Source organism: Daphnia pulicaria, chromosome 7 (genome assembly GCF_021234035.1).
Source record: "Daphnia pulicaria isolate SC F1-1A chromosome 7, SC_F0-13Bv2, whole genome shotgun sequence".
Lineage (NCBI taxonomy): Eukaryota > Metazoa > Arthropoda > Branchiopoda > Diplostraca > Daphniidae > Daphnia > Daphnia pulicaria.
The window spans coordinates 3251607-3274593 of record NC_060919.1 but is presented as its reverse complement, the minus strand read 5'-3'; the positions used below and the strand labels follow the sequence as shown (position 1 = coordinate 3274593).

The following is a 22987-nucleotide window of genomic DNA, read 5'->3' as shown; positions in this document are numbered from 1 at the left end:
AGGGGAGGTGGGTGTGTAATACATTGTTTTCCGTCAGCCGTGATAATGTGACTCTTGACTCGCATGTTTAGGCGGATCTCACACCTGTACTCTATTCCTGAACGTTCCATCTAAGATGTCGCCATTATGCCTTATCTATGACAACCGAAGATGACCGCTGTTAGTTTTTTATTTTTAATCTCTCATCAAAGTTGAATTAATTTAAGAATTGCTTCATGGCTGGGGGGAATATAAAGCACAGCAAAAAAACACATACGTCGATGAATACTGCGGTTATGTAACAACTGAAAAACAGACGATAACTAAAGGTCACGTGATTTCATCAAGGTGAATTATAATCCCCTAAAACAAAAGATACTACGTAAACGTTAAAGAAAACTCCCGTTGTTGTTGATTTAGGACGACTGAGAGGCATTACTGATGGGCGTCATGGCAACGGGATTGTCCGCCGTACTGAATTGGCACAACACCACCAGATAGGTTAATGTGGTTCCTATCAACTGACAACGAACGCAAATGTCAGGAACTATATTGACATCCAGTCTATCAACTAATCAATAACTCACCGAAATGATGATGTGTTTAGTCAGAGTAAACATCCCAAGGACTCCGAACGTGGGCGAAGTTTCAGACACCTCCAGTAGGAAGGTGTGCACCTTTACATAATAAAATGCACTTGTCCATTATTGTTAGTTAATTTTCATGGAGTGCAATGTAAATTTTACCTCTTGACTTTCGTCGTTGCAGCCCTGACGGGAATAAAGGTCGTTCCGAATGCTCTGCAGGACGGGAACGAGCGACAGGGCCTTGGAGCGGATCAGATCGGCCGTGTGACAAATCAGCCACAGCCGGAAGAGATGCTCAACAATCATGTAAGTCAATTTAATCGTTCTGGGGATGACGAAGTAAAGATGTTCGCCGCCATCCGATCCTTGCGGCAAATTCTGGTAGGATTTCAGCAGGTTGTAAGACGCGTTGACAAAGCCGATGAACGTGTAGGAAACGGTGGCAAAGAGGACGAAGCCAAACGTGCTGCAGAATTTCTCGGCAGCTCGGCAGGCGATGCCAAATTGGCGTTGATAATTCCAGACGACAGCTGCATTGGTTGACGGAGGACAGCAATTCAGTTCCAGCTGACTGCTAACTGTTTGGAATGCAATCGAAATAATGCGGCCGGCACTGATGAAAAGGGCGCACGATCCAAACGAGTAAAAGTAAACGACCGAAAGCAACGCCAACGCCATCCTGTTGGCCGGAGAAGCAAGCGATATTTCAATCGACAGGGATAAAATCAAGTTCAGCGATAACTTCAATGGAAAAATAAAAATAATAAAATTAATAGAAACATTTTCAAAAGTGTTAAAAAAAAAGTGTTAAAACTCACTGCTACGAGGCAGCCGAAGATGCACTGGACGGAAGTCTTGCGGCAGCGAGCCGTATCCTCGGGAGACAACGGGATGTGCAAGAGCATATCTTCTATAGCGCGCCATAATTTAGCAGCCGACCATCTGTATTGGATTTGAAACCAAACAAACACATTTACAAACGGAAAATTAATGAAGCACGAAACTGTAAATTACCTTGCCATGCACCAGGAGCCAATAAACACGGCCAAAATGTAGATCCAGTAATTGAGAAATTCGATTAAATAGTGCATAGTGGATTTGCTATTATCCACGTCGAAAATCGACCTGGTTAAAATGGAAGGGAAGTAGACCAGTAAACGAAATCCACACGTCCCCAATGTCAGCACCACCCAACCAATCTGGGCCGTTTGATGGAGAAAACGACAATTAGTGTCTGACGGTTCGTGAAAATTGATACCGAAGCATCGGAAAAGCGTGAAAACTGGACCTAAAATTGTTTCCAAGTCATTAGGCTCGTAACCGAGGCTTGGATTAGCGACCCAGGCCTCCTTGGACATCTTGTTCATTGCCATCCTCCTTGTCGAGTGCGTCCAGTTCTTGTTCTCATGGCTATGCGAGGACTGGAGTCGCCTAAATCGAAAAGCATTTCATTAACTCGAGTGCAGGTTCAATCAATTATTATTCTATTATTCAATCATTATTCAATCAATTATTGAGGCTAGAAAAGTAAGGATGCGCTCGATTGGCAAACAAGTAGGGAGGAACCTCGACACGTCAGTCAACATCATTTGTGATCTTTAGAAAGAAAGCACTTGCGCCCAAAGACTTTTCAATCAATCAATCAAATGGACGAGAAAGGATTTTCGATTCCCCACAAATGGTTTTCACACGACCAGTTCGCGTTTTGCACTTTTAAGACACTTTCCCGCGATGAGTCTACCTTTCCCCCACATCATTATGATTGTTATCGAGCGAAAATTGATGGGCGTGAAACCTCAAAGAGAATATTTGAATTTAATGGGGTAAAATGTGAAAGTACTATGTTTTACAACGCATCATCAAAATAGCCATTATCACAACCCTAATTTTTCTTTTACAATCATGCAATTAAAAATGCCATAATCCAGCTATAGGGAAAGTGTGCCAATAATACTTAGCAACATGTGTTGAAATTGCCAAAAAATGTGTACCATACAGAATAAAGTTTAAAGTAAAAACACACATACCTGAAAAATCTAATAAATCACATCATTCAAACTCTTTGGAGAACTTGGGGAGATAAACATATGCACTCTGGAAATCTAGCATTGGGGAAATGTGGACTATATGATATTTCATTTTCTCCATTCCTGTAAATTTTAACATGTAAAACCAATCAAACTATTGATATAATGGTTGTGTTAAATATGTTCATTACATAGTGAACAAAGCCGTGTCATGCCGGCATGTTATAAGAGACGTGACGGAGAAAACTAATTGAGGTTACTGTTTTGCATTTGAATTGGTGTCGGCACGTTTGCGGAAGTCGGTAAAATTCTTCCACTGCTGAGTAAGTCTCTTAATCAAGCTGAAATCATTTTCTACAGTTTTATTCGACTCTTGACGAAACAAAATGCCCTGAATAAAAGAAAAATTGTCACAGTAAATACTAATGTCAACAAATCTGCTTTTAAATGTGTGGGCGTTGCCAAATAAATTCAAAATTGTTTATTGCGTCGTTCAAATGTTGGTGCTGGGCTTTTTCACAGCGGTCGAGAACGCGAATGTAATTCCATTAATTATAACACGAAAAGAAAATGTCGTTATTGCAATGCAATCAATAATACGATTTTTCTTTTCCTGTCTAAAAACATTGTTTCCATGGAGACAAAAATGAAAAACAGATAATTGGAGGCGATTAAATTTATCTTCGTACATATGTGAAAAATGTTGCTTCGTCATTGAATTCTATCGCGTTGTACCGGAGCCTAACAACGTAATACAGTGGGATTTTTTTTCTAAACTTCTGTGTGGTAACTGATAATGATATCGACTTCTGCAGAGAAGATGGGCCTTCAAAAGGTAAATGCCGCCATAAGCATCTTTGAATCAAAATTAAAACGTCAAACTCTCTCCAACTTTCGTTTCCGTCTACAAACAAACACACAAAATTCGTGACGGTAATAAACCTTCGTCGAGTGATCAACAGCCACTTCAGAAAGGAACTAAGGGTCCGAACATCTATCGTTATTCAAATAAAAAGGCCTTACTAGATCGTTGAAAAATACGTCCTGTCAGGTTTTTTAAATTTTAATTTCGGATCAAGAATTGAGCCAAACGAGATAACATTTATTTAAATACCTTGGCGGCTGGACTAGCCAACCTAGGATAGATGGAAAATTTTAAAAATACAGGTTTGGGTGGATAACGGGTCGATCCAACAAGATAGCATTCAAATACGTACATCAGTGCTGCACTTACGTAATCAACAGTGAATAACTGTATTTTCCTTATTATTCACGCTTCCTTGCCCCTCCCCTTCAGATAGGGCGATAAAGGTGTGACATTCAAATTCTACCAATTTTCACGACATTCACGCGATCGAAAAATGAAAAAAAGGCGAACACGATACAAGTTTTCGAGCGTTCAAAATTCGGGGAATGCTACCGACATTAATCGCGTGTGGAAAACCTGATTCGAATGCAAATAATACCTGCGAGGTGGCGAGCATGAATAAAGAGGGCAATAAAATCATCGCGTTCTTTTATAGATTTGAATTCGTTGATTGATCACACGTGTTAGTTGATGACCGACAGCGCTAAATGGTCTCTCACGCAAACGGTTGCCCCCCACATAGACACCAGTTATGCAAATGTTTTACCCGATTTCACCGGAGACGGCACGATATACGTTTCGAAATGATTAAGGCCATCCATAATCGCCACTTGCATCCGTCCACAAACCATTTCCATGTGATAAGTGAACCAACACCATCTAGTTGAATAATGAAGCAATAAAAACCTGACTGAAAGTCATTTTCGATTTGAATTGTTAATTTGACGGAAAGGAGATCATCAAGAGTGTGAAAAAATTGTGCAACCAGCTAAACCATAAATATGAACGGCTTATTATACCAAAAATGAAACAAAATTTGGCGTTGAACCACCGCCCGCGTTCCATATTCTGTCCGCCCTCGAGGTGATGGAGGGTTTCACATCGTGTTCCGGCGAGAAATAAGAAATCACTTCTGCTATCACTCCCATAGCAATTCCATAGCAATCATAAACTGCTCTTTTGTTGATAAGAAAAAAGCGTTCGGCACGCCTTCATTTATCAAAAGAAAATGCAAATCATCCGCTTTCGTACCATAAGGGTCGTTTAAAAGTGTTACAACGTCAATCGATACACAAGAGAAGGAGGATCTGATTCTCACACAATATGACCGTGATTGGACCAACTAGAAACCAACCCCGCCATTCTTTATGTAACGCTCAGGAGAGAGAAAGGTGAACATGAGCAGAAACAGAGTTGAAACTAGACAGGAAGGAATCTGTTATTGCCAGAACAAACAGTCTACATCAACTTTCTCCGCATATCGTGACCATTGATCATACTCCGAAAGAAGAAGAAGAAGAAAATGTTAAATATGTGACCCGGTCCATTTGATCTCACGTCAAAAAATAAAGAAAAAAGCTTTCTTGACAATGAAATCTCTCATGTTTTTCTCTTTACACGGCTATATAGGCATGCCAGCTATGTGTTTATAGAAGTAGGTGAATTCTTTACGACTCTTCTCTCCTTCACAATGCCTAGACTACGTACATTTGCATAAATAATAGTGTGCAAGTTTCTTATCTTTCGCGATTGAAACAACACGCAAGCGGCAAAAAGAGACATGTAAGATGTTCAGTGGAAATATGGCCATTTTTTTCACCCTAAATTTTCATTAAGCGATCAACTGCTACAGTCCTCGCAAGATGAATAGGTTCTTGTACGCAGCTCAAAAGATGGAAGGAATAAAAATTCATCCAACGATATTAGCCATCCATCATTTGGCTAGTACTACATGTACTGTAGGGTTCACGGAGTCTACGCACACAAAAAAGAAATGGATCAATCATAAGCGATTTAATAATAGTGTTTCAACATGCATACAGGTATTTTGTATGGCTCGGAGCGTTTGAGATATTCCTAACTGGCTATCCATCCAGTAGCAAATTTAGAAAAACCTGATTTCCAACCGTACGCACAGCTCCAAGGGGGGGTTTGACCTGAAAGTTGATACACGCATAATCCATTCGGTATCGATCTGCTGAATTCCGTTTCGAAAAAAAAAAAAATGTAAATCGGTTTAAGCGGGACATCGTTTTGTGGGTCAACATTTCCTCGCTATTTCTCTAGATGTTTGATAAGAAGATTACCAGAATTTTTTTTACCACGGAAAAAGGATCGAGTGAAAGGAACATTCCACAGCGATCAAAGAATGCTAGACTACACACATACACACTCAAAGAGTTTTAAAACAAATACCCGTATATTATAGAATTACAGCGGCTTCTTTTAAGAGTATCGGGGACTCGATCAACTTAACCATATAAAACTCCGTGTACCAGAATTTGTCCGGAGAAAGTAGTACCGCTATATAGCTTCTCTATAGTTTATAACTGAAAGCAAAAAAATTTTGAACTCGCTGGATATAACCTGTTTGGGGCGTTATGTTACACAAATATTTTATTTCTTTTTCGTGGGAGGAGATCCTGAATGCCAATGCAACAATGCTGATGATCTGGGCTACTTGAAGGGCGTCATCGTTTTGTATGACTCCTTAAATGCACAATTCTCATATAAATAGGGGTCAAATATGGTCGAGGATTATGCTAATAAAGCGTTGATCGACAAACTTGATAACAGCTGCACAACATAAATAGTAGGGGTATAGTCTCTCTTTTACGGCTGCGCATATAAAAAGTTATTGTTGAAAATAAAAACTCCCATTTTGACATCAATTTCTTTTCTTTAGGTGGGAAGGTGGCCAATAACGCCGTGAAAATCACATTTTTAAAAAGGGCGTTGGTGGGAACTAAAACAAGTGAATGATTGCGTGCGTACTGGAGGAATAACATCATTTTACGCGCTCGTGAATCCACCCCCGTCTATACTCTTCACGGCCAAGATTATTTGCTCTGGCACATCCAAAGAAAAAAGGGAAAACAAATAAAAGGCTGATGATGAGGGATGTTACAGAGCACCCTGGAATTAGAACGTAATCATAACTGTTATGCAACAAAATCCTGGCTTCATTACGTATAGCTGTAATGCGGTTGAAATCATATGTCTTATGATATTATTCAATACCCACATCATCTTCACATCAGTCACGGACAATTACCATAACAGCTATACCTTCCAGCTCACCTATTTTCCATTTTGTTTTCAGGAAAAAATTCGCCGAAAGGTTTTTGTTTTAACACCTTGTTGAATTTTTTTGAAAATCCCACAAGTGTCGATCGATCGGCATTTCGTTTTAGCGTGGGGAAAAAAATAAAAATTGCCGCTATCAATGGAAGAATTTCACCTGCTACTTTCCAATGTAATAACTTGTTGTTTTCCATGGATGGCATTTATTGAGTCGAGGGTATAAAAAGAAACGTCACGGATCATCGTAATAATAAATGATAGCCAGTGTTCATTAAATGAAAAGGTTTCAATTTTCCCGGCGACTTTACGAACTTGTATAATAGTAACCCCGTGCGAAAAAATAAAGAGCCATAACAAAACCCCGAATCTTTTGCGCATTTTTTCGGTGTTACAACAATGGCAATTGTGGCCCACATAATGGACACTTTTACCTATACCCAGCCCGATGCATTTGTCGCATGCAAGGCGACCGAAATGTTTTTGTTCGCTAATCGTAACAGAAAAATACAAAAGAAGAAGCGCATCGGGGAGTTTCGCTTCTTCCCGATGGGAGAGAAAGTCGTAGTGTGTCAATGGCACTTTTTTGTGTTCAGTCTTATCAAATCGTGTCATTTTCACTTGTTTTCATTCGCTTTACATCGTCAATTCATTTTCTCCCAAAAATTTTACAGTTTTTCTTCTTCAACAAAAACAAAATTGAACGGACCGGGTCGCCGTTGTCATGACTCGTTCACGCTGTTCTGCGGCTTTGACGCTCATTATTCAAATGATGAGATGTCGGCACCGTCTTGGCCACACCGCCGATTTCTCAACAGAAGAATGAGAGACACGAAGTCTCTGAATTATTAAGTGGTTCGACTTTTTCTTTCAACAGGGAAAACATCACATTAGCACCTAACCGTTGCTAACCAATTTCATCCATGATAAAGAGAGAGAGAGAGAAAGCTTCTGATGAACTAACCACTGTAAGAATAAGATAGGGGGGATAAACATCCCCCAGGTGAAAGGTATGCATTAGCTGCGCTTTGATACACATCCCGATGAAAAAGCCATGCATCATTCTGATGCAATCTCTCATCATCATCTTCATTTGTTGTTTGTCCTATGTTGCCTTTCTCCTGATGGGCAGCAGCAGCAGCAGCGGGTCAACAAAAGAAACGGGACAAATGTGTAGTTGAGCGCAAAACTAAATTGCGGAGGTCGCAGTCATTTGTCGTGATCGTGAATAGCATCTCAGTCGAGCAAGGCCAATTCAAATGACACCATTATTATATACGCACTCGGGCGCACGCGGGGAGAAATTTGAAGCTGAAAGGAAGCGGCAATTGCACAAATAAACCGCCGCAAAGTCGCTCCTGTCGCTTTTGAAATAAATCAAATCGTTTAAATCTTGGCGCGCAAAAAATACCCAAGCGACACAAACCGTCCCCCCTCCAAAAACGCGCAATTTCTGTCCCGTTTCTTTCTTGAAGCTCATAATTTACCTGATAGCGCATCTCAACATCCGGGATAATGTCGTTAATAAATCGTCCCTTTTGGTATTTTTTAACCTTTTCACGATGACTATGTTGAATTAAAAATTTAAAAAAATTAAAAAATAAAATAAAGATGCGATGATAAACACCTTCATTCCTGTCACATGTCATTTCTCTTCTCAGTACAACCCCCCGGTGTCTCAACCATTTCCACAGTTGTCGTCGGGAGCAATTTTTCATCTTTTTTTTTCGGCCACGTCATCGTGATTTTCCCAATAAGCGCCGGTGCCCAACAACAGTTGAGCAACCCTGACCAAAAGCTGCTGAAGGCTGCCTACAAATCAACCGTAAGCGATTGTCCGGTTCACACACACTGCTCAGAGTGTTTGCTAATGTGCTAAACTATGCGGGTTGCTATGCAATGATGATGCTATGCGGGCAGCACCCGGGAGTAATTTCGTATTAAAAGAAGCGCCAGCCGACGGAAGCTACGGCTAGACATATTTCGAAACGACCTGGAAGGCATCTCAGAAATAAAAAGGGATAGCGACAAAGAAAAGAAAAAGCGACTGGATAGAGAATGAGGGAGAATATTCAGCACATTTACACAATAAGACAGAAAATTCCCCTAAAAAGATTTTCTATTATTTATGTAAAAATCTAAGCTTTAAAAAAAAAACATGGCCTACTTTTCTTCCAGACTTTACCGTCGGTGCTCTTTGTAAAAAGGCAATACCAACAAAATATCAAACACCTGGGCCGGCATATCAGAACAATCGGAACAAAACTTTTGGCATTAATTTGTAAGGGTATATCATTTACGAGACGGTTCGATTTTGTTTTTCTAGTTGGAACTTATAAAAACAAGTTCGAATCGTGCGGTTGAATATTTTAATTTTCAAATTGATTTCAATACGAGCCCAGGTAGAAAAGAAGGAGACGAACGAGAGACTCGGTGAACGGGAGAAAGTTCAACTGCGGAGAATTCACGACAAAATGGCACGGCTACGAAAAACAAGCGTGCGAAACGAATCAAATCGATATTGGAAACTTTTTCATGCAGACAAAGTCGTGATTGCTCATGAATTAAAACTTTCAATTACAATCAGACATTGACGATATGAAAGAGATATAACCTCAAAAAGTAAACCCACGCTATGCGAAATTAACTCGACGAAAGGAGAAAGACAATCAAAATGAAGACTTTGGCGTTGGAATCTCTTTTTCTCCACTCCATTTAGTTGTTGACTTTGAGTCGAGGTGGAAAAGTCACGGGGTCTGTGAAACTCGCCAACAATGGACAGTACATTTAGTATGTCCGTCTTGGCAAGGCAACGGGTACTTTAAGCAGCAAATTATTCAAACAAGGGGGGAAAAAAGAAAACCGTTAGGAAAACAATCAGAAGCACACCAATTTATGGAGGGCTAAAGGCGGACCTTCAGTTTGCCTGAGTTTTGGACATAAGAACAGCCGACGTTGTCGTTAACCGTGCTGGCCGCAACCGTGGGTTTAATCCTGTCGACGTGGACAGGAGCGTTTTACACGACTCAGTCCTCGGTCGATGGCAAAGTTCCCAAAAATGCCATCAATTAAGAATTAATTTTCCCCCTTTCGGCCTCAAAGGCAATGGCACAATCCTCAATTGACTCAGCTAAAAAAAAACTGAAACAAAAAAGCAAACACAAACATGACATAAAGCAACGGCCTGTAGTGCCTCCTGCTGTTGAATCAACAGTCCCACACAAAAAAACAACGGAGATGCAAATAGTTTCTCCTGTTGTAGAGTCAAATCGAAAGGAGCAGCAACACAGAACCCAAGGGGATATCACGGTCATAACCATTACGGGAGAACCGTTGAATGTGTAATCATATGGCCAGCGTCTACAATGGACGGACGGATGGCGAAACATTCAAATTGGATGCAACAGTCGACGGACGGGGCATTCGCTGGCCACCTCCAGGGCAACAACGGCCGCAGAATTTAATTGTTGCTCCGATTTCAGACCCCCATCCAAAAATATTAAAAGGAAAAAGGAAAAACAAGAAAAGCCGAAAAAGGAAATATTTTGGCAAAGGGGAAAAAAGAAAAAAGAATTTGAAATTTGAAATAAATTTTCTCCTACCTTTGGCCCTGGGCGACGAGTTCGACTTTGAAACTTTCGGCCTCGGCGGGTAGACGGACGGTGGCGATGAGTTCCTTTTCGCGTCGCATAATTTCCTGTTCCTCAATTTCGATTTGCTTCCGGCGCTCCACGACCGTGATTTGCATTTCTTCCGTCCGGATCTTTTGGCGAGTTTTGGCGGCCTGCAATTCGTATGCTAATTGCGCCTCGGCTTTCTAATCGTCCCACCGACATACGAACCAACGAAAGAACAAAATAAAAATTAATTCCATCCATCAAACGGAAATGCGATGAATAATTAAATAAATTAAAAATGTCAAAATTGCGGAAAAAGTTGACGGGTAAAATAATAAATCGTCCGTGTGAATAATTAATGAATGAACTCACGGCTGTGTTAATCTCCCGGTCGAAATTGGATTTCTGAAGTTTGTAGAGTCGTGTGTTGTCCTCCACCTTGGTGTCCATGTTGTACTTGACGTCCATCGAGGCTTTCTCACATTCCGCTTCCTGCATCCATCCGCACGGATCACCCCGGCGTCGTTGTAGTCGTCGGATTGACACGGTGACGTGATTTTATTTTGAACGAAAAAAAAGGGAAAGAAATGGGACAAGAAATGAAATAAAATTTTTGTTTCGTTTTCTTTCATCACGAGATGATGGGGAGAAATGTGGGTCATCTGGAACGCCAGTCACGTCGTCCACCGGCCGACAATAACAAAAAGACACTCGTCGCGTCAAGCGCAAACACAAACACAACGGGAGTGCAGTGCACGTTATTCCCGCCCAGGCCCGAAACTTCAGGGGCAATTCAATTTACAACAATCGGGAAAAAGACCGAAAAAGGGCACTAGGTGTTTGCGTGACTTTTTTTTTTACTTTAAAAACTTGTTGTTGATGTCGACACTTGTAGAATAAATTGTAGGATCGAGTCGTACAATTATTCGTTCGTTTCATTTTGATTTCCGTGTTCTCACCCGAATTCCGGCGACTGTTGGCCTGGGCGACGCCCACAGCGACGTTTCTTTTTTTACATCAGCCGTCTGTACTTTTCTCAGTGGTAACAAACACTCGACGTCGTTGTAGCCATCTAAAAAAAAAGCATCAAAATAGTCGGTTGAATTTAAAAGATGAATAACACTTAGTTATATGGACGGATTAAACGAAAGATAACAATGAATCAGATGCAAATCTAGGTGAAACAGATGCATAAATTCGTGCCTAGATGAGCTCACGACAGCTCACGACAATTCACGATAGCTCAAAGCAACGGAAACCAAATCTCAGCGGTTTCCCTCATTACAATAATGTAATAGGGCGCATGATTGTGTGTGTGTGGATTTCAAATTTTAAACCGTGTAGACAGCGGTGTAGTATGATACAAAACATCCTGAAATTGCTGTACCTGTATCTTTGTCAGCTGGAATCGTATCTGTCATCGTTACAATTTGTTTAATCGTGTCGTTAAGCTTGAAATGGTTTTGACAGCGGAGATCTAGACAATCCATACTCGTTTCGAGTAGAGATCGTTAACTCCATACTTGTTTCTGGCCTTTTTCTTTTTATGACTCCGACAGAGACAAACAGTCCAGTCTCTCGAGTACAACAGACACCGTTAGTACAGGATTTTGCGGTTTTCAGTGGGTTTTTGAAAGTACGCTTTTGTTTCCATCTGTTTGTACATTATCAGCGGGGGATTGAGAGGGCACCCAACTTCAAGGGTTTAACCCAGTTTAAACCTTGAAAAATTGTCAACAATTACATTAAGCGGAATGACTTGTGCTGTACTGTTTCGACCTGTTGGCACACCGGATATGTCGTGCCAAACGCACAAGACAAACGAAAAAGGAAAACGGGGAGTCGACGAGAACGTTCTCACAGTTAAACAGGAAAATTTCTTAAAAATTAATCAATACTCTCTAATTATTCACTTCATCTCCAAAGTCGCCGAATAACGGAAACCGAAACAAACATTTACGTCTAAAAGGATTTGGATTGTGACGTCGTTCGGAACTTTCTCCAATCTCTTTTGAGAGTTATATTTCGTCGGTAATAGCGTCCTTGACTTAAAACAGCGGGAAAATAACAACAGAAACCAATTATTCGTTATCATCTGCTGGTCGGTCGGGAGATTGGCCAAAATGAAAGAGACTAGAAAAATAAAATTTACCTCGATTGAATTGAACGCTGGACGTCGATTATGAGTTACCAGGTACACGCCCACCCGCCGGCGATGGTCGTCTTAGTATACTGGCACCACAGCAGCAGCCGCCTGCAATCATTATTCAATTAAATTAAGTCGAGTGAAAATAAAAACAACCCAAGAAGAAACATTGGCTATTAACCAAATCATCACAGATTCATATTTAAAAAAGGGAATTTTAATTGTTCATTGGCCAACACAGGAGAATCGCTTGGGCAACATTCCAAATGGGTCAATCGCATGCAACTCGTCTGGAAAAAAACACAAATCGAGGCGTTGCTGACTCAATAAAAAGACAAACAACACACGACCTAGTTTTCCCATTGAAACAGATTTTTCGCTCCTTCATAAAATCTACAAAATCCTCCACCGATATCCAGAAGAAGAAGCCAAAAAGAGAAAGTTTTCTCTCCATCGCGGGGAAAATAATTTTTTCGTCAAATTATTCCATTGCGTGGCCCGTGATGTTTCTCCCCGCTCGTGTCTCTCTTTTCTCTCTTCTTCATTTTCGGGGGCGCGTCCTTGGATGTTAACAACGTGAAAGTGGCCGCCAACGACTGGAACAACCACCAAACAACAGTATAAGAACAACACAACATCGAGGAGCGCCGGATAGACTTGGAGAGCTGAGCATTTAAACAAATCCCGTCGTGGAACATTGCGCTTACACCCACACATCTTTCATAGGTATCCCCACCAAAACACGTGATGCTTACACCAAGCGCTGTACCAATAACTCTCTCCCAACGCATCAATGGCATAAAGAGCTTTCTCCAATAACAAATATCGAAACAAATCAAACATTCGTGTACGATATCTTTTTCTTCTGGCTTCGCCTGATAAGGAAAAATAGATTGGTAACCCTTTCATCGCTTTCTATCTCGCCTATTGTCTGCTCATTATCAAACAGGATGCAGGTTCATAGGAAAATTAGCTGATAAAGAATTCCGGTCGAACTGAATAGGTTTTTTCCCTGAACGTCAAAAATTGATCCCACAATTTAGAATATTGGAAATGAAATCTTTCCTTTTCTTATGTTCTCCAATCTCTCCCATTTCCTTTTCTTTTCTTTAGATCCGTTATTCGATAGAAGAAGATGAACAGGGAAATTCCCAGGTGCAGGCAACCATACTAATAAAAATATTCTCCCCCTACAAAAAATGTGAAATTCTAGTAGGGTTTGCTAAAGAAAATCGAAAACACATTCGAATGAAATTATTATTAATATTTTTATGGGAAATTTTATTCGTTAGTGGTTTACCGATGTTCGTTGAAATATGACGAGCAAAAATAAAAAAGGCCAACCACTGCGAGCTTGCGTGCCGAGAGTCACGTGCGCATCCCCCCCACGTGTACGTCCTCTCGTCCGAATTTACAGTTAGCCGTGATGTGTTTCATCATCCGCGTGAAATAATGTTTTCCCTGGAGAGAGTGCTGAATCTTCTCTCTTTATTGCACCACGACGATGGCTATCTACCCTGTTCGACAATCGACCAACCCCAGACTATACGTGTCATGTCTCACTCTCTCACCATAGAATGCGGTCAAGGAACAAGACTCTCCTCCATCTCCATCGCATTTCCAGTGGTGAAACGGTACAGAAATCTACAGACAGGATATGGAAAATCGTAAATAGTTGCCGGCATTTCCTACTTAATCTTTTGACAACGTAGAATAATTCGACAACTCTTCCATCAACCGCTGGGCTAAACAGTCGACTGAATTTGTAGATGAACTACTTTGGCGCTACATTTAAATGTTGGGAATGAAACCTATTTGCAAATAAAACAAGCGGTAGTTTGACTTTAGACATTCCGGCAGCTTTCGCAGAGTAAAAGTTTTCTCTCGATAGAATCAGAGCGAATCTGACGGCTGAAATCTTTTCTCTCCTCGTTCACCTCCCCCTGTTTTAACTTCTTCTTTAATCTATCGACTACACAAATTCAAGAGATAATAAATACACGAAATTCTTGGAGAAAAGATGGTGGAATTTACTACGAGAGGAAAACCGGTTGGACGATACGAGCGGGACACGACGCGGTCTGTTGCCTAGGCAGTTTGAATTTTAAATAATTTCCAGTTCAGGAGAAAGTCTTCACTATCCTGTCAGATTTATCCGTCTCCCTATTTCTTGTGTTGAAAAAATGAGGCGATTACAATTTCAGAAAGGTTGAAACATTCCCTTGTATGGTAAAACCAATGAGGAAGAGTAGGGGTGAAAATACAGAATACGGGGAGAGCTAGACAATAATTACGCCATACCCGAAATATTCTAATGTCCGGCTAATTCAACACGGTGCTGACGGTGGGAAATTGTTCAATTCATGCTGAATCACTTTTCCTGCTACCTAATCATCCGATAAAATTCAAAAATGATTTCCCTATTTGAAATCTGTTGCGAATTTTTAGTTTAAAAAAAAAACCCAAACGTAATCGTCCCTTGGCGGTCGACTAAAAATTGAACAGTTAAAGCGTTATTGTCGAGCGAAATTAAAACTAACATAAAAAGAACAACTTCAGTTCCAGTCCAGCAAAAACTCGCACATGTAGACTCCCGACTTGTTCTTTTTTTTTGCCGGTCAATAAAAAATAAAACTGTAAAAAACAGCCATCCGCATCCGGTCACGCATGGAGGAAAATAGAAAAAAAAAGACGGAACAGATGAAAAATACGTAAATGGTCGCCTCATCCAAGATAACATCCGAACCGGGACTCAAGCAGTAATACTAACTGTTGAGTCCCAACTATTTTTCCAACATCTGTTGCATTGAAGTAATAGTAAAAATTGTTTCACGGTCAGATAAACCCTCATGGATCCCACCAGAGACAATAGACGGGCCAACCGGAAGATGAAACGTGAATGCGTCGTAATGGCCGTACCCATGACATTCATTGCGTACCTTACGTCACGTCATTACAGCTGATACCTTGTCAACCACCCGCTAGATTGTTACGTGTGTGTTTGCGCTCAAACCGACAACTAACTCTGCACACACACGCTGCAATTACCGATTAATCACAGAGTGTGTCTCCCGATGACATCACCTTGTCATCTTTTTCGTGCACAATAAAGGCGGAGATTCGATTATAGGTTACACGCAATAGAAGGGGGGAAGGCAAATTCGTTTGGAGAAAGTTGCAAAAGAGTTTGAAAGAGATTTCTCTTCCTGATAAGAAAAAGGTATAAGGTCGTCCACGTTTCAACTTTTCAAATAGGTTGCAGACCACATCACAAAATTACGTATGGTTGGCGGAAGACGAATGAAAATGAAGGAGGGGGGGAAACCTACCGGTTTGGAATAAACTGACGGATGAGGCCGTCCATTTTCTTCCGTAGAGCAGTAGACTCATCCATCAGAGTCGGTTGAGTAATCGTCCCGTAGACAAAGAATTGGGGGGAAATTGCCTCAAGGACTTCCGCGTTTTTGTTCTAGGAAAAATAAAAAAAATAAATGATTATTCTTTAAGGATAAGACACAGATTAACATCAGTTGCTCCCCGGCTGTCACCTGATATGAATATGGTTTCCCGTTTCTTTTTAACTTACGTGGGAAGCATTTTCAACGATATTCGATCGCCGGATAATTTACAGTAAACATAAATTTGCATCTTTGGGTGTGGTTGTCAATAAAGGAGAACTATAGTTTGATATTCTATACATCTACGAAAATAATACGGGATTCAATATTGCTGATCGGCATGGACAGTAAAAAACAATCGACTAATATTACATTGAAAATTAAGATTCAGTTACTTTATGGCGAAGGCCACCCAACGAAATACTTCGCCGAGGATGAATTCCACACTGAAACATGTGATTTGTAACACACGCTGGTGATTGAGTGATGGTCAATCGTGGCTGACAGAGTAATCAATTGAAATGGGATGGTCGATAACAGCAATCAATAACCCATACAAGCTCTCAGTAATAGAAAACGCCCTGTTACACGAATATAGTAAAATGCTGGCATCTGTCTTCCCAATTTGCGTATTTTTAAACACCTCCACCTGTTTGAAAATGGCAACAATTCCCGCCCAAACACACACACGTTTCCAAATAACGTGGGATATCATTGAAGAGGTGGAAATCGGTTTGTACCATTTGATTAACAAGCAATTCACGCAGTCGAGAAATGTGATGCCTGAATGGCGTACAAATTACACAAGTTCAACGTTCCGTTGAATGAATCGATAATTTCAAGGAATGCTGTCGAAGCTAATCGCTCGTGTGTGAAACCTGATTCAATGGCGAATACCTGCAAGGTGGTGATTGAATAAACTGGGGCAATAAAATATGAATCACCTCAGAAGGAGAAAGCACGCCATTTTTGTGGGTCACGCGAGTCGGTATCGGACACATGTCAGACCAAATAGAAGACTAAATTTGTGATACAAAACTTGCATTGGATGGGTTGATTACACGTGTTACTTTTGAGGTAGACAACATCATAATTTGTCCATCACGCAAACGCTCGACTTACACGCACTAGTTATGCAAAACAGTTTTCTAGAGTCTTTGCACGATTGGCTTGTTACACTGTTATTAAGCAAGGGGATTTACCTGTTCATGTTGGCTGCACTCGTGACCGGCACCAACGACCCAAACTATGTCCTTTATCTCTTCGTTTCTATTTCTTAACTGCCAGTTTTCTCCTCTCAATTTCTTTGGATTTTGTCTGCCCTTCCACGTGCAGGAGGATGAGTAATCTTTTTTACAGGGGTGTCAGAGTTAATGTAAAAATTGATGACAGATTGTAAAAAAACTAAAAAGCATGGCGAATATTATTTGCGTGTATTATTTTTTTTTTTTTTTTAAGAATTTGAATACAATTTTAAAATTCCGTTAATATGTCACATGGTTATTTACGGTTGGCTACATTCGTCTGCTTCAGAATCTACATTGTTTGGAAATGATTTACGAGTGGGTTCCAAGTTGTTTGTGCGAGTTCCTTTGAATGTTTGTCAAACTGGGGGAATAACCCAACAGATATATTATGCGGAAGTAGATTTTGTCAAATGGGATTTTAATTGCGAATAACTTGGCAGTGGTGGCGAAGAAATTCCGGCCTATCACCGACTCTTTTTTATTTATGTGGATCAAAACGATTTCACGTTTCTTTTGGCTTAATTTTTAGAATATCACGAACGGTGACGCCTCTGGTACTGTTGGTCGACCTCCAGTGTGTCTAGCAAAGTTGGAAAGTAAGTCAAAAGTACCCCAATTAGAACTGTTCCATTTAAAATGGCAAGAGACCCATACTTACCCAGGTAGCGTTGGGGTCGGCTCCACCTTGCAAAACAAGCGTAATGATATACAATATCACGGGAATCTGTGCTTCTGAAGTCTTTTCTATACCCTGCAGGATCGAAATCATCAGCTATATAAAATTTAACTTTATGCGAATCATCCTGTTCTTAATTCTCGGTAAGCTCTTTTCCACGGCACAATGTTTCAAAGTTGTCTTTGACGCCGAACTGGCCGATGACAGATTGGTTAGCGAGCGAAACTTGTTCTTGTTCTGTCACTCATTTGTCAGACATACATTTATTATTTCTTTGGCTAACCAAAACAGCTTGAATTTTAAATAGGGGGTTCACACACTAGAGTCGTTTCCCGTGGGAAAAACGCGGTTTGTTTTTTCCACCAACGACAAGCGTCCGTCCAATTGTTCTCCAAGTTCTCCAACGTCCATCACCTCTCTTGAAATTTGCATTCAAGATATTACATAAGGGTAAATCGCTGGGAACATTTTTGGTCGGTATATCTGACCGACTCAAGTCGGCCAAACTCTCGCCAGCCTTGATTATAACATGCTGTCTGATATTACCCCTAAGATATAGGTGGCCCCCGCCGAGTTCAAACAATTTCAAATGCACTTTTGCGGTCGAGTGGTGGGGACGATTTGCACACGTGATGATAGATCAAAAATATATATACTGTCTCAATCACAAGGAAAGCTATATGCTGCTCTGGTCAGTCTAATTCGCGCGTTCAGTGTGTCAGTCCGTAATCCATCAATTTAATTATGGGAAAGGAAAATAGTCGCCACTATATAGCTTTCGTTCGGGTTGTTAATATGTTAATACTCCATCAAACTAAATTAGAAAAAAATTTCTCTGCTTTCGAAATCTCGACGGCACTAATTAATAGACGAATTTTGGATGACTTACCTGAAAACTACACCGAAATTGGTCCAGATGGTATTCCAAATTTCGACGTTCACTAAACTCGAACATGAAAAAAATTCGTTTGCTATTTCTATTCATTTTAAATTTACCGGTATATTATTACATCTGTCTGTTATGATTCCAGAGTCCAGACAAATATACCTGAGTCCAATCTGATTAACAATTTTTTGGCACAAGCCGCCAGGTAAATAACTGATTATTTATCAAACGTTAACTTTCTAAAATGAGCGGTAAATCCCCTGAAAATTTCCTTTGGCATCATTCATACTTCATCCTGGCTCACAATCAAATAATGGATGAGCATCAGTGAATTTTATATTTTAAAAAAATTTTGGTCATCGCGTATGAGTAACCATCACATACAAATTTAGCGAAAACCACGGATGGCACGGTGTTCTATTTGTGGCCTCTTGTTCGACGTGATCGAAAGGTTTTCTATGACTCCACACACGTACGCCAAGAGAAAATAATGGACCTTATTATATAATAGCCGCACACAACTAGAAAACAGCACGTGTGTCTTGAATGATCCAAACATGCAAATAATCCAGTGCACCGTGTTATTGGGTGAAATATGTAATGTCATCATTCAACTTTTGTGTTTAATAAGTTATAATCATAACCTCAGGAATGGACTGCCAACACGACGCCCAATGACCTGCTGGTCCATTTGCCGAAAAATGTATACCAGAAAATCTAAAAATAAAAAAATCATTTGAACCCCGCGCTGATTTGAATAAAAGAAAGAAAAAACACTGCACGAAAGTAGGTGAAACATTCCTAATGATACACCCCCTGCCAGCAGCATCAATATGGAAAATGGCCGACGTTAAAAAATAAATAAATAAATTCCCGAACTACATCTGATGTATAGCTGCTGCTCAGAGGTTTGGAAAACACGCAAAGTCATGAGCTAGTCTCTACACGGTGCGAGTTTATGTTTGTTCGGAGATAGAAAACTCGGTCATTTTTATTTTTTACCATAATCTTTTATTTAGCGGGTGGCTCTTTCTCCGCGGGATGACGAATCGGTTATTCAGTGAACCCGGCAATGGCGTGACAGCAGGTCAAAAGAAGAAAAAATACGAACTATAACCGATCAGTCTATCCATCTCTGGCGTGTAACATCCCCCCGAAACATATTTAAAATAAATGAAGGAATTTTATTATTCATTTCATTTCTCTCTCGTCAAATACGGACAGCACGGTGTTCGGTCGGTGGCCTATATAATATTTTCACTGCGTGGGTGTTCGAAGGATAAGCAACTTAACTGCATATTTTTTTGGCAGTTAACTCTCCTATCAATAACAGTTAGGGGCGTGCTATTGTGCTATCTCCTTGTTTTGTTTTTGTTGTGTGCAAATATCAGGTTGTGCTGTCTAAGCAAAGAAAGTTGGTAGAGTGAAAGGTGAAAGAAGAAAACGTTGGCATATTCGTCATGTCTTTGCCAAAAAATATCTCGTGTAAAATTCTTGAGCACAGGAATAATACGCACCCGACTTTAGAAAGTCGTGAACTATTTAACCTCACACTGTAAATAGTGCTACTTCATCGTCGTATTTACATGAGCCTGTCAATTTTTTGTTATTCATATCCGATGGTTCTAAATGATGGAAAATCAAAAATAAGCCAAAACCAACCCGATTTTTGTGTCAGTGGAATAATAAAAAATAAGCAATGAGAATCTAAGTGAATGATTGCCTTGACCGTGGTAGTAGTAGTCTAGTAGTAGTACGCGGGAATCACCCACTTTTGGGCACGCACCAAAAATCCGTTACTTTTCCCTGGGAAAAATTCGGTTCGTCTATGTAGATTTTCTGAAATTGTCTAACCAAAAGAATTCGATAGGCAACACAAATCGAACAGTTATAGCAAATCGATTAAAAAAAAACTAGTTCATTACAATAAATCATCAATTTTTTTATAATTCAATGATTAGACGCTGGACTACCCTCGTGTAGCCATTCCAGTGTATAATAATCCGAAAATAGAATTCTGCCGAGCTATTAATACCCTCCTAATAATTAATCTAGTCACGATAATAAATAACGACTTGCCTTCGAGCACAGTTGATTTCATTTCGATACAATAAAAAAAAAACCTAACAAGTGTGGAAACACTTTGTCAGAAAATTTGTCTCGGGGCCAAAGAGGGGCGCTGGTTCTCGCACTTCAGTGCGGAAAGATTCCGGCCCGATAATATCGACCAAGGACCTACTTTCGTGTGTACAGCAAATTTGTTATCAAGATTGTCGATAGCGACAGTCTGATCGAATCCGGGATATAAAATATCGTCTCGGATCATCGCCTCAACAAAATCTAAATGATGGCGTTATAAGGAAAATTGGTTTTGACATTTTTCCGGTCCTAATAAAAAAAGTATTTTCACGATCTGTCATATTATTATTTCCGCGATAGAAGGAGGGCAAACTATCTCTTTCGGCTGCCGCAGTCTAACAATCTAAACAATCGTGGCCCAGATAATGTCCAGCCTATCCCTTATACCGCACTACATATAGCTACAGTCGTCGTGGAACATGTAACTATAAGCCAACAGTGAAACGAAATTTTTCGCTAATCGCCAAAAAAGGAGTTTCGCTTCTTCCCGATGGGAGAGAAAGTCGAGCGTGTAAACGGCACTGTTGTTTCGTCTTTGATATCAATTGCGTGTCATTTTCACTCGTTTCCAAAATTTTTAAATATTTTTTTTTGGCGCTTTTCATTCACAGAAAATTGGACGGGTTGTTGTTGTTGCTGTTGTGTCATGACTCATTCACGCTGTTCTGCGGCTTTGACGCTCATTATTCAAATGAGTTGTTCAAAAAAAATTTAATTCAAGTTCTTTTTCCATTGAATTCAGAGAAAAGTCACCTCTTATTAGCACTTTTAAACCTTTGATAAACAATTCAACTTTTATGACAACAACAACAACAACAACAACAACAAAAGAAAGAGAGAGATATAATACGTGAGAGAAAGCTTTTCTGTTATTGCCGGACTCGCGTAGGGGGGGTCTGTGGATCAGGTGAAAGGAACAAATTATCTGGCGGGGTTTTTGATTTAAAAGTTTTTCTCACGATGAAATTGTTTGATTCGGCGTGTGTGATATCGTGATGATAAAAGAAAGAAAAAACAGGTCAAAAAGGTAGCCGGGAGTTGTCATTTCCCGGTGACTGGGTCTTCTGTCAGTGCTGGCCAAAAAATATTTAAGAAAAAATAAAATGGGGAAAGGCGGTCCTGACCGGTTCAAGTTTAAGACTCAATTAAGGGCGTATGCCTCAATTACGTCACACACAACCGCAATAAAAGAAAGAAAGAAAGAAACAGACACACTGACGGATCAATCAAAATGTTTTTAGCGCCACGTGAAAACAGGCAATCGGCGTGACGAAGAAGAAGACCCCTACAGCCCATCAAACAACCGCATCTGGTTAGGCGGGTGAACTATTTTAGTAGTATACATCCGGCGTGAAAATTTTTATCACGAAACGCCAATTTTCTCATTTCCTCAAACTCGCTGGTGGTTATATTTTGATAAATTAGCATATCCGCCAAATGACGAGGCTTTCACCGACACCTATCAACGCGTGTTCAATTAAGTCTAACGATTTGATCTGATATTCTTATAATAGCTAAATACTCTCCATCATATCCTGTTGCAGCTTTCTATAGGATGTTCAATTTGTTTGTCTCTTTGGAGCTCCTTGTTGATCCGACCAAGGTGGAAAAAAAAAGAAATGTTTCGGTAATGTACTTTTTAGCAACGTCATCGTGATTTGCCCGTCACCGCTGACGCAATACCAGTCAAAGCGCATTTCGTCCAGGTTGACGGTTGCTCCTGTTGGATGATGGATGGAAACGTCAAACTATTTTTTAAAAAGAATTTAATACCTATCCATTTCCTCTTTTTTTCCGTAATTAAAAAATTCTATCAAATTAAGCGCAGGAATTTTTCTCAAAGAAAATATCAATGTGAAAAAAAAAAACTTAAATGTGTAGTTGAAAAAAATCATATTTGATAAGACTGGCATGGTCCAGTGGTTATGGTACATGATCATCATAATGTCATCATATGGAGTGATTTCCCCTTGCCGCTTTGTTAATGCTAGTCCTACTAGCCTCATAAAGCAAGATTAGTCATACTCGTAAGTCCACTAGGCGGAGTCGCTAGTCAGAGTGCAACAATGCAATTGACTAATCACAGTGTATTACGATATTGCATTGGCGGCGGAAAT

The 22987-nt window shown here is 40.2% G+C and overlaps 1 protein-coding gene across 1 annotated transcript; it reads right to left on the bottom strand.

Annotated features, from left to right (window-relative positions):
* Nucleotides 1-191: 191 nt before the first annotated feature.
* On the bottom strand, nucleotides 192-17210 carry LOC124349612. The gene is made up of 11 exons (XM_046800364.1): nucleotides 17125-17210; nucleotides 15854-15993; nucleotides 12531-12632; nucleotides 11338-11450; nucleotides 10751-10870; nucleotides 10364-10578; nucleotides 1581-1997; nucleotides 1385-1508; nucleotides 726-1307; nucleotides 567-656; nucleotides 192-500 (listed from the first exon to the last, which is right to left on the bottom strand). Exons 5-11 carry the CDS (start codon nucleotides 10844-10846, stop codon nucleotides 396-398), a joined length of 1629 nt encoding a protein of 542 aa, XP_046656320.1. The 5' UTR covers nucleotides 10847-10870; nucleotides 11338-11450; nucleotides 12531-12632; nucleotides 15854-15993; nucleotides 17125-17210; the 3' UTR covers nucleotides 192-395.
* Nucleotides 17211-22987: the final 5777 nt, after the last annotated feature.